This window comes from Camarhynchus parvulus, chromosome 5 (genome assembly GCF_901933205.1).
Source record: "Camarhynchus parvulus chromosome 5, STF_HiC, whole genome shotgun sequence".
Lineage (NCBI taxonomy): Eukaryota > Metazoa > Chordata > Aves > Passeriformes > Thraupidae > Camarhynchus > Camarhynchus parvulus.
The window spans coordinates 1,182,594-1,195,953 of NC_044575.1; the positions used below are offsets into that span (position 1 = coordinate 1,182,594).

General features: G+C 40.9%; 1 protein-coding gene across 1 annotated transcript; it reads left to right on the forward strand.

The window, feature by feature from the left end:
• The first annotated feature begins 338 nt into the window (after nucleotides 1-338).
• On the forward strand, nucleotides 339-1,299 carry FSHB (follicle stimulating hormone subunit beta). Its single transcript, XM_030949896.1, has 2 exons — nucleotides 339-497; nucleotides 1,063-1,299. The coding sequence occupies exons 1-2, from the start codon at nucleotides 339-341 to the stop codon at nucleotides 1,297-1,299; spliced, it is 396 nt and encodes a 131-aa protein (XP_030805756.1).
• Nucleotides 1,300-13,360: the final 12,061 nt, after the last annotated feature.

Consider the following 13,360-nt stretch of genomic DNA (forward strand, 5'->3'; position numbering starts at 1 on the left):
GCTTCTTATTCTTTGTCCTTACAGACAGGATACGTTCTCCCTCCAGAAACTTAGATAAATTTTTTCCTTGGAAGTGGTATGGTATTCTGTTATTATTACCATTCTGCAGAGATTGCTGCCATGCCATTTCCATTGCTTAGGAGAACCAAACTCCTTGAGCAGTAAACATGAGGAAGATCTATCTCATGTCTCTGTTCTCGCTGATGATTCTGAACTCTTGCTGCTGTAGAGCCACTTGGGGATAAAGCAGAGACTCAATTTCTCCCTGCTTCTCTAACTATTGGAAATAACTCTACATGTTGCTCCAGCTGAGCTCTACTTTTTGCTTTACAGACAGGATGAAGACACTTAATTGCTACGTGCTGCTCCTTTGCTGGAAAGCAATTTGCTGCAACAGCTGCCAGCTCACCAACATCACCATTGCTGTGGAAAGGGAAGAATGTGAATTCTGTATCACAGTGAATGCCACGTGGTGCTCAGGATACTGCTTCACCAGGGTGAGACTCTTCATTTCAGGCACCAGAATTGAACATTTCAAGTGATGGATGGATACCCCACTCCTGCAGTCCGTAGCAAACACAGACAGGATGAGCCTTGTGAAAAACAGGCTGAATAACTGAGTAACACAAGAGTAGATGCACAGGCAATCTAAAGCACAGACAGAAGGGTGAAATACCATCACAAAATGCAGTTAATTACCTGGCTGCATATATTATGTTCATAGTGTATGACCACAGTTAGAAGAGTTACAATCTGGATCTCTGCTTTTTGATCAATTTGTGCTTGCAAGCAGATACAGTAAAGCAGCCATCCCTGTGTAGATTCCTCTGCTCTTTCAAATAATTTAAAGACTCAAACAATTGACCTGAAAGATTGTCTGGTGATGGGATGACACAAATTTGCTGTTTCAGTCCTCCTGAAAGGGGCAATTTAAAGATATAAATGAAATTAGATGAGTCAGACCCAAATGCTTTTGATGTCAGCAGGATTTTCCCATTTTATAAAAACTCTGAAACCTAGCCCATAACAAATTTTAAAACGGCTATTTCCCTCTAATTTCAGGATCCAGTATATAAATATCCTCCAGTATCAACTGCTCAGCAGACCTGCACCTTCAAAGAGGTTGTGTATGAAACAGTGAAGATCCCTGGCTGTGGTGACCACCCTGAAGCTTTTTACTCCTACCCAGTGGCCACAGAGTGCCACTGTGACAGCTGTGACACCGACACCACTGACTGCACTGTCAGGGGCCTGGGGCCAGCCTACTGCTCCTTCAGCCACAATGGAAGTAACCAGTGAGGGGCACTGGGGACAGCAGTTTGGCTTGCAGGGTTCCCTGCTAGGTGAAGGTCCTGTTCAGGTTTCAGTGGAAGGTAACAGGCTTGGTATTTAGAAACTACCAAGACTGAAACAAAGATTTTTAAGGCCAAAAAGATAGAGCTACTGACTAAACTCCTCTTCATGCCTTCCTTACTTAACCTATCATCATTTGCCTTAAAATCATTTCCATAGGTCTATCAAAAATGCTGCTTCCAATCTCTTCTGCCTTTCCCTCCCCTCTTTATCACAACTTTGTTATTTATATTGCTGTATTTCTACTGCCTGGTTCACGGAGATTACTCTATGCTATTCTGTGCTTTCAAAAACTTCCCAAGTTTCAAGTCTTTGGAATCTCCTGCTTTTCATCTCTCTTAAGAGCACACTTATTCTTCAAAGCCTTGCTGCTGGTTGTGCTTCTGTTAGCTGGACTGTAAACCTCCCTCAGCTGAGATCCTGACTCATTTTTCTTCGCATTGTGTTCCATATAGTCATCATGCTCTGCCAATAATAACAGCATGCATATTTAAGAGCCAAAAATCTACGTTCAAATGTTGAATGCCACCTGAATTCTTGTACTCTCTCAGTCAGGCTTGTTAGCTCAGCCTGGCTGCAGCACAAGTAACACGAACTCTGCTTCGTACCTGGCTAACTTGAAGAAATCATCAGCTCCCTGTTCTCACCTGAGTGCAGGATGCAACAAAGAGAAATGTTTAGCATCATTTCACACAGGAGTCTCTAAAATTGTTTAGGGACAGATCCAGAGGCACCTGACTGCAAACATGGTGCCTAGAGAGCCATTCACAGGAGTCCCTTCAGAGAATGGAAATTCACAGAGCCCTGCAAATATCAGGATGGAGCTGGGTCTGGAAGTGAGCTGGAGGACTGACTGAACCAGCATGGGAAATTACCTCACGTTATTGAGAAAATTCTATGAAGCCTACAGAATGAGATCCTAGGGGGAAAATGAAGATTCTTCACCAGGAGCATCCCCTGCACAGGCACAGGATGGCAACAGTGGATTCTGCAGCAGCCTGGCACTGCAGGCTTTGGGGTGTCAAGAGCATCCAGCAGCAGGCCAGAGCTGCAGGAAAGTGGGGGTGCAAGGAGCAGAGCCTACAAGACACAAGCTACCTCCAGCACTCAGCTCTGCATGGCACGGCTGAGCGCTTCCTTCCGACAGAACTTCAGAGCAATGGAAAACCAGAGAAAGCTCACACAAGGAGAATAAGAATGGACAGAGACCTAAAAATAAAAGCATCTTAGGAGAAAGTGATTATTTAAATAAACGTGGTTGTTTTGCTTAGGGGAGGGAACACATAGGGGGAACATCAGCAGAACGTTTCATGTGCTTGAAGGCTGCCAGACAGAGAAGAGCAGTCAGCTCTCCGTGTCCAAAGAGAGCAGAACAAGTGATGCAAGATTCAGAGCCGGCACCAGCAAATCTCCTGAAAGCTGCAGCCAGTGCAATAAGCTGGGAGAAGGAAGGGTGTGGGGTCTGTGGGTCAGTGAGCAGCACAGGGCTCCAGAACACCTGGAACCTGTCGGGAATGCCAGGCAGAGCTCATTCAGCACCAGGCAGGGCAAGGCAGGAAGAGTTACCTGGCAGGTCTGCTCTGAGACCCCAACAGATGTGTTTATTCAAGGAGGACTTGCCTGTCACTCTGAATCTGTCTTGTAATAGATAAAAGGTATTTTAACTTAGCTTTTTTACTAAGAGGTATTAGTTCTCTTGATTTTATTTCTAAGATTTTTGAGCATGGACATTTTCTTTGGTCTAGTGAAGCTTTAGAAGTGGCAAAGTACTGGATAAATCACATTGGGCCTCACTCATTTCAGTTTTAAAAATTAGTCAATTTCAGTTAAAACTAAGCATATTATTAATATCAGGAATTATTCCATTCTAAATGAGAGAATTTTGAATTACAATTGCAAAACAAAGTAGCTTGTAGTAAAAAAGTATGTTAAAAAAATATGTAAAAAAGTATGTTTTCAAAATAGATCTGTATTGTCTCTCGTGTATTTTCAAATAATAAAAATAATTTTATTCCACTTCTGTTTTGAGTCTTAATAAGCCTTAAGAGTCCACCTGCCAACCTTGTTGTGCTTTAAATTGCATGTTTTTTCTTCCTCTCATAATTTTTCCCATGTAACCAGCACAGCCACCAGAGCCATGTATGCATTATATGGCCAATCACACCAAATAAGACACATCAAATATTTTAGCCTGCTCCAGTAATATGATCATGAAATATTACATAGTTGCAATATAAGAGTAGTGTGGGTACCAATAATGATAATCATTAATATTTTATTTAGATTATAGACATTAGAACCTGTCCAGAGCTGTGTCCACAGCTGTCACAAATTAGATTGCATGCAAAACCAAAAATCCTACAGGTCTCATTTCATCCACCACACAAATGCACCACACATTTTCCTTTTGCAAACAAAACTATTCAAAACCCCTTAAAGAAGGCTGGTCAGACTTGTAGATATTTCAGTCTACATTTGGTACTTTGTAAGACAAACTTTACCTTTTCAAAAGTTCAGTTTCCATTGAATGCCCAGTAATTTCATTAAACTTACTTTTACATCAGTGTTTCTGCAAAGCTTCAGTGAAGGCACACACGAGCCATGAATATCAGTACAGTATGACATCCAAATCTCCTTTTTACTATTTAAGTAAAATATTTAAGGGGTCATTTCTGTGCTTGTTGTCTAGGTCTGTCAAGATAAATAAATGGGAGCTCTGTCAAAAGGTGAAAGCCTCAGCATGCTACTCGAAAAAGCAAATCGGTGGATAAGCTTTTAGGAATGTTTCTAATACAGTTAGAAGTAGATTTTTAAGAACTCCTACCATGGGCCTAACACTTTTCATTGAAATCAATAGGCAAAATATTTTCCAACATGAACAGAACCACTCTGCCAACAATAAACTTTTCCACAACTGCATATTAATTCCATTTTTAATGCCAGGCTCTGCAAAAAGACCTTGAAATACGCCAGACTTCAGCCACCAGCCTGCAAAATCTAATGTTAGAAGCAGTAAAAGCTAAAATGGGCTGAATTACTTGTATTCAAGCAAAACTATCTCTTTTCTTGCATGAGCCTGGAAGAAGCAAACCTGGAAAACTTGAATTTATACCCCCTGGTGAAGGCAAAGAGCGCAGAGGCAATGCACAGTGGTGGACTGAGGGCCACTGCATGCAGGATTCTCTGTGCTGCAGTGAAAGAGTGCCCAGATGTGTGGTTAAAGTGCAGGCAGAGTGCTCATCTGGGGGCAAATTAATGTTCTGTGCCATTCCTTATGCACCCAGCCTGACCTTGATCTTAGGGGGGCTGTGCCAGCTGCACTGGGAGCCCTCCAGATGTCAGGCTGGGAACACAGAGTGCAGCAGCATTCAGAGCCCTCCCAAGGAAATGACCAGTTAATCCCAGTGCCTTTTGGTGTGCAAAGCACAGCCTGGTTTCACAGGCAGGCAAGGAAACACACATTCCTCGCCTTGAGGGCATTAATAAAGCATCGATGTAATTAGCATCACCACACTCGTGTCAGTGCTCAGCTGCTATTGCCAGCCTAGATAAACCATTCCTCCTAGCTTAAAACAGGCTTGCACTTGCTTTTTTTTAATTTATATTTTATATCATATACATATGAAATATATATATATTATACATATACATCACATTATAGATATTTTCTACAATGTGAAATACAACGTGAAATACAACATGAAATACAACATGAAATGAGCATATTAATTTATATTATATATATATAAATACAGCCCATATAACTGGGCTCTATTTTTTTGCTTATTTTTGCTTTTTTTTTTTTTTTGCTTATTTGGTGGTTTTTGCTTATTTCACCAGACTGCATTTTTTGCCAGAAGCAAGAAAGATAAATGTCCTCTCCCTGTATAAACCCAGCTGATGAATAGGAACTTACCAGCCACTCACAAATCCTCAGACAAATCCAGCCTGAAGCAGAGGTAATCACAAATGGAGGAAAACAGGAATGTTTTTGACCAGAAGTCTGCTCAGAAAGGAGAATCAGCAGCACTCTTGGCTTGGGGCTGCACTTAACTGGGACTATTGAAATGGCCAGGGGAAAGGCACTTCAACCTGGTGTTCCCATGCCATGCTCCTCTTCCACCCTCCCAGCTCAGCAAGGCCATTCAGTTTTGTCAGTGTGCAATATTTAGCCACACAATTTATTTTCATTTAAAAAGTACAACTGGAATCTTAGTTGAAACTACAAAAAACAAACAAAAAAAACCTGAAAAAACCAGCTAAACAGCTAATCTGAAAAATTCATTTGGAGAGGGCAGCCTTGAGATGAGTGGCTCCCCACCACTCAGGCAATGGGATCTACGAAATTTTTCTGGGTTTCTCATGTTTCTCTTCAATTTATGTTATTAACATGGGCTCTCAGAGCCTTGGTCTGTCAGCGTGACTTATGCTGATAGACACTACAGCAGCTCACAAGGCTACAGTCTGGGAAATAGAGCAAACCAGACTGCAGCAGGGCTGGGGAAAGGACACCCTCCCAAGACACCAAATGTCAGTGCTGCATTCTGTGTAGGTGGGGAAGGCAAAGAATTAACCCCCTGTGCTTCCCAGCCACGAACCATCAGAGCTCTGAATTCACTGAACAAACGTGGCAGCTGGGTCAGATGTACCTCTTGCACTGTGTCATTCTGTGTGAAACAGACATTATATGTAAACATTGCTCTGTGTGAAAAAGTAAACCTAATTATGGAGCTAATCCGTTTGGATTGCATTCAGCTGCAGATGCATTCATTAAATAATGCCAGAGACAGATGCATTATTCAGCCCAAGCCCTAAACTATGTTCTTCTTAAAATGACAATATTCAAGACATATAACTTAATCTAGCATTAGCCAATGGCTTGTATACAAACCCTTGAACAACTTAACCAATCCACTTTTCCTTCATGTGTTTACATTTAAATTTTCATTCAAAAATTATCCTCTCTGTCATGACCTCCTTCTTTCATTACACGATGCTGGCAAGACTTTATGCTTTTGTGAATGCTGTGGAAAATCCCAGTAAAAAGAACATGATCACAAAGAAAAATCTTCAGGAGGTAGATAGAAAATTTTTGGATCAGACACTCTCAAAATTTATGTCACAGTGAGGCAATGGGTTATGGATAAGGTCTATGCCCCAACCAGGAATTTGCAATCACCAATAGCTAGGTAACACAAACTGGGGTATGCACCTCATCCAGCCCAGTGATCTAGAAATAACACAGCCAGCTTGAAACTAACCCTGATCCCAGCTCCAAAAAGTAGCCAAGACAGCCCTGCCCAGCATGCCTTTGGGCCAATAAATCAAATTTCTTTCCTAAATGATTTCTCCTTTTGGAGAAATACCTTGATCTTGATGAGAATTCTAAAGTGAGCTATTGCTTTAGACAGGAGACTGATCTGCACCTGGGTGTGAACAGACACAAACTTCACCTCCCTGGCTTTGTGTACACAGTCTAGCCTTAAGACAAGCAGATCCTGATCTACAAGTATCTAGATGTATCATATACTTGGATTATTATGTCTGGAACTCAAAACCCCTTTATACTGCGATGCTTAGTTCAGGGACAATGTAAAAGCTTAACCAAATTACTGTCTGGTTAGTCAGCATTTGTTATTCAGCAAGTACAACACGTGGGCTGCCATTTTATTGAGCATTTCTCTAAGCAGAGTGTGGAAATCCCCTTATCAAATTCCAATATCCAGCTAATAAATTCAGAGATAATGAAGCTGTGGTACTTGGACAAATATTCAGTGCAGCCCCACACAAGCCCCAGACACCACCCCTAAAAACAAGCACTGTAATTAATGCAAAGCGTGTTTGTCTGTTGTGGTATTATAGACTCATGAGAAGAACTGAAAGAATATTTCTTTTCATCTATTTAACATGGTTTTATTTTAAGATTAGAACAGCCATTTAATTTTGCTTGCACTGTGTTGCTTTAATAATAAAATTAATTTTAAAAATAGAACAAGAGGAATTCTGGAAATGAACATCATATCATAATTAGTAACCCCTAAATATGAATTTCAGTGCTTCAGGGGCTAAATATTCAAGGGCTTGTGATGTCCTTAAATAATTCAGTCTGCATCCTTCCAGTAGATATCTGAGCCATTAAATATTCACAAACACTTTGAAGACTGGAATAGTGTCAGAGTTGAAATTAGAAAATTTCCCTTTAATGTCACCCTTACCTTAATTTCTGCCATCTTATTTCAGGTTATTTCCCCCATCTCTAACTAGGCAATACTCCTAGCACAAAAAAAGGATCTCCTCTTTAGAACTCAGTATGTCATATGAAAGAAACAAGCAACTTTGCTTTTGACTTACAACCCATTGCCTTCCAAACAGGAAAAGTGGCCTGCCCAAGGATATGGCATGGATAACAGATTTCAGGACCCCCAGCTTCTCACTCTAGCAAAACATGAAAACACAATTTTAAATTAGTAATATTGCTGCACTGCACCAATCAGGCAAATCTCACTGCCCTTTCACTGCCTTAACTCATGCTCAGGATTTCAGGCTGTGTAACTCTCTTTAAGACTTCTGATCAATGACAACAAAAAAAAAAGCCAAAAACAAAAAAGCCAAAAAAACCCCCAGAAACAAACAAACAAACAAACAATAAAACCCAACAAAAACAACAACAAAAAAAACCAAAAAATTCCCCAAAACAAACAAAAAAACCCCACAACTAAAAAACCACCTCAAAAACCACAACTAAAAAAACACTCCAAAAACCACCCCAAAAACAACAACTAAAATACCACCCCAAAAACCACAACTAAAAAACCACCCCAAAAGCCACCCCAAAAGAAAACACCCCCAAAAAAAACCACCCCCAAAAAAAAAAGCCAAACCCCTCCCAAAAAACCCCAAACAACAAATCTCCCCCAAAAAACCAACAAAAACCCCAAGAAAACAAAACCAAAAAACTCAAAAACCAAAAACAAACAAACCCCCAAACAAACAACCCCCCCAAAAAACAAACCCTTCCAAACCAAAACCAACAAAAAACCCCCCCCAACCAAACCATTTACTGGGGTACTTTAAATTTCTATTTTTAAGTTTTAATAAACCAGCTGATTTCCTTTTCCTTATCACATTTTCTGGCTACTGAGCAGCAGAGAGAGAGGCATTCTTGCACTTTCTGACCATGGCATTGCTAGCAACTCCCATCTGCTTCACATGAAGTCCTCTGAAGATCAATTCTGGTCAGTTTTGAATTCTCTTCTCATTCTTTTCACATGCAAGCACCTCAATCCTGCCTGCTTTTCCCAACTGCATGCATGGCATTTCTCAAGTGTGCAGGTGAAATGGATCCAATCGCATCTACCCAGTAGTTTTGCACTAATATTAACAAGACACATTCTCACTTTTAAGAGCTCATAATGCCACATATAAGCTGGAAATTCAAGTTGTCAGCAATTGATAAATGGCTGTTCAGTACCAGGAACAATCATCAGTTATCTTCTGCTTAAGATGGTGAGTGGATGGTTTTGAAAATACCTTGCACCTAATTGCACAACAGCACGCGTCCTTTTCAGAAACCCTAGGCTGAGGGAAATACAACAAAATTACACCACATAATTATGAAATGCTCATATTCTGCAGTGAAGAAGGTGGCAGAAATACCTTCTGAACCACCCACAACTCTGGTTTTCTTTAGAAAAATCTCTGTTATAGGAGTAAGTCCCTCCCACTCAGAAAAAGGTACAGTCAAGTCTGTAAAATGCTGTCACTGGTATTTTTGAGTGTTGCTTTAGCTGAGCACAAAACTGAGTCTATTTTACCATTATTTGATAAAAAAATAATAAAAAAAAAATTAAATTGATATTGTGAACTCATAATTGAACATGTGAGTAACTCACTCACAAAGGATGCTTTCAATGTAGAACAAAAGACTATTTCCCCTTTCACCTCTTCAACGCAGTCAGCTTTAAGTGTTTATTGAGCTCAATGTTTTGATTTCCAATAATGTTTTTTTTTCCCTGAATGAGAATGTCCTCTGTGTGGTACCTGCACTTAGGTAAAATTCATTGGGAAACCAAGGGCAGACAGATTTTCCCGGTGAACACTTGAGTTTCCAAAACAAATTACATGTAATTCATTGTGAGCAGTACTTTCAGGAACTCAGCTTTAGTTATCTAAATTAAAATCTCCACAAGTCAGGTTTCCTAAATCTCATTTAGCCTTTAGCATACAAATGTGTCCCCAGTAGCAGAATAAGCCACAGTCCAAGTAAGAGTTGCCTGAATTCAGCTCTGAAATTCCATCTAACTTGTAAGACTTCCTAAATGCAGAATTCTTTTATAAAACAAACTCTAAATCACAAACAGGCTTCTCAGCATAAGAACCCTTTGTCATTTGCCTATGGAGCATTAAGAGTGGCAAGGAATTAATGCAAACCAAAGGTTTTATATTTAGGTTTTTAGTGGTGCATCCCCTCTCCTTCCCCTTTCTTCAGGCTGCTCAACACTCTCAAGGAGTCCTTGAATAATGGTTTCTGGGCAATTAATCTCCCTTGAGCTCATCAGTCTGTTCCCAGAAAGTTCTATTGCCCAAGGAACTTCTGTTGTCTAACAGAACAAGGCCTTGAAACATTATTTGCCAGAATCACAGCCAGAGTGAATAAATATTAATGGAACAGGACTTCTGAGGAAAATCCCAGTAATGGCCACCTCAGATTATGGCCAGGACAGGGACTGGCAGGGGACTGAAGCCAAAGGATTGGCAAACCATGAGCAGCAGCCCTGTGACACCCTCTGAGCTTTCCTGGGGGCTGTGCCAGCATCTCCCTCTGAAGGAGAAGTGTCCAGAATTTGCCAGCCCTCAAATTTGGGATGCTCAGAGGACCATCAACACCAGGAGACAACAGGGCTGACACCCCCCTCTGACACCTTGTGCAGGCTGCCCTGGAGCAGAGGCTGGACAGAGCTAAAGAATAAAGCAGGGATTGATTCCAAGCATCTCCTCCATGGATCCACCTTGGGCAGCACCAGAGCCCAGCCAGGGCTGCACCCAAGAGGAACCAAAATGGCCCCAAAATGCACGAGCGCTCCCGGGGTCTCTCCCTGGGATCAGTTCTGCTCCATTTGCACCTTGCACTTCATTGTCCCATTCCAGCTTTAGCCCCTGCAGTCCCACCCTGCTTGTTTTTCTCTCTGCAGCCCACGGGGTTTGTGCTCTGGGGCTGAGATCTGGATCATTTGTCCTTGGTGCCCAGCTGGAGCAGGAATTGTTTTGTCTCCCTGCTCTGTGCACAGAGCTCAGCATCCCTGAATGTGGAGCTCAGACCCACCCACTAAAGCAGCACAGAATGTGAAAAATAGAAAAGCTAAAAGTTAAGACATCACCTCCTGGAAGCTGAATCCTTTGCCCTGTGAGGCAAAAGCAACCAACCAACATACTTCACTGGGGAATTGAACACCTTTGCACAGTCCTTTGCATCTGCGTGTACGTAAGTGTAGAGTAAATGTTGCCTTCTCAGCTCCACAGTTAAAGTTACTCTTGAGCTCATATAAATCCTACTGGATTGTTTTGCAAATATTAAATTAGTCAATGATGAAGTGCTGCTAAATCCTTTAGAAATAAATTATTCTAAACTGATTCCAGGCAGATTTCCCTTTGTGAGCCTCACCTCTCTAGTATGTAATGGAGTGAGCCTTGCACTGAACTTTGTTAACAGTGTTGCTTCTGCACATTTATATTAAATCTGGTTTTGCTAACATCTTTGAGAGAGATTCTTTCAAGCGACCTACACCATTTATTTGCACCAAATTTCAAAACTCATTTATGGGTGGCTTTGCATCATCTTTTTAAGTATTAGTTCAACTCCAGTGAAATTTAAGAGCACCTCTGGGCTATGTCCCTTCCAGGAAATTGAGAAGAGATGAAATGGAGACAGCTACTCTTTAATTTGGGATGGCAAGGGTCTCTTTCATATGGTACAGATGTTCTCTTTGACTGTAAAATGTACCCTGGCAGTAAGGAGCTCATTTCCTTTTATTTCAGTAGATAGGAATCTTACCTTAGCAATCTACCACTGACCAAAGACACAGAAAGACTGAAATGTCATCTGATTTTGGAGTGGAGGGAGTTTTCCTTTTAATTCTCATAGACCTTATCTGGAAGCATTATTACTCTCTGGATCAGTACTTACAGATACAGCATTCAGAAAATAATCTTGTAGTGTTTGGAACAGCACATAAAGCCTAGGATATTAATAAATTAATATAACTTCTTTCTCAGCTCACAGAATTCTAGAAACTGATTTATCTGGTGATTTTACCTCCAGACTGCTTCGGAATATTTCCAAAGGAAGTGGTAAAAACTCAATATTTGGAATCCTATCAGTCTTAGCAGTCATGGTGAGTCACACAAACCAAGCAGCATCATCCTTTTTCAGCTGAAGAATGTCAGCTCTTACAAAGACTCCTTGGCATACCACCAAGCATGGGTATAGATATGAAGTTTCCCAGGCATGATAATCCCCACACGTAAACCTGAAAGTCAGTCTCCTTGAACAATTAGCAGTAATAATTCCTCACAGCTATTTTAAAAAGATGCTAAAACCAGCAGAGCATAGCTGAAGCACATGAAGTGTGGGGGGGAAAAACCCAAAAAAAACAACTCAAAAAACCAAATCAAGTATACACAGAGAAGTTGATTCTCCTAGTTTGTAAGCATCAAATACTGGCCAAATAGCATGCACGACAAACACATGCCAGGCACCTGCCACTGTCATATTTTCTGAAAAATCCCTTCACCAGGATTTCTTCTCCTGGGAAGCTGAGAAGCCTCAGAGAAAAATGTAAATAATAATTGTCTGTTTGCTTCTCTTTTGTTTGGCTGCTTTGGAATATGGTCTGGAGATTGTTTATCCAACTGGTCATTGTTTGATCGGTTCCATGTGAATTGTTTTACCTTAATGACCAATCACCATCAGCTGTGGCAGACTCTGAGGAGTCAGTCATGAACTTTCATTCTCATTCTTGCCAAGCCTTCTGATGTATCCTTTCTCTTTCTTTGGTATAGTTTTAGTATAGCATTGTTTAATACAATAAAATATCATAAAATAATGAATCAGCCTTCTGAGAACGTGGAGTCTGATTCTCAATTCCTCCTTCATCCTGGGGGCCTCACAAATACCACAGCACCCACACGACCTCTAAGAGGGCATTTCAGACCCACAGAAACAATGTGGGTTCGCCTGCTTTCGCTCGAGTGAGCGATGCAGTTGTGGCTTGCCAGGAAAGCAGCAGAAAGCCAATGAAGAATTAAGAATTGCTGTTCCAGATATTCTACAGCTAACAGTACTTCAAGCTTCTGTGCCATACGAGTGTCTCACTAATTTAGCTGCAAAATGAAGAATGTGCCATGCCTCACGTGATGCTGGGCTCTAGTGACACATTTGACAGAAGGAAAAAACGAAGGTAAAGAACACTCCTTTGTCAGAGATTATGTTAACATCAAATAGTAAAAACCATAGAAAAGTAAAAATCTTTTGCACTTTTTATAGATGACAGGTTTAGAATGCTGCTGCACAAACCATCAGCCTGGCTTGCCCATCCAAATATATCTTTGCCACCTTCTGCTGACCAGCCCTTCTCCATGGCATTAACCATAAGGTATTTGCCATCACATTTCAAGCTCATTATGACTGATCCTTCCCAGCCATCACCTCTCATCAAGTATCCAGAGGCCTTCAATCAAGCTGTAGTGACAGCTCCCATCATCTCTGTGTTCATCTTTTAGACATGCACCTCTAGACTTTCTGTCAAGTCAAGAGCTGACGCATCCAGAAAAGCAATTTCTGGTTCTCTTTTGTATCTTGCTTAAAATTCTTCTTTCCTATGATGTCAATAAGAAGAATATTGTGCTGTATGAAAAGAGATAACACGTTGATCAAGAATATTAAATTGTCTCCCTCACAACCTATCTGTAAGTACCTTTGTGTTATTCTGAAGCCATGAATTATTTACTC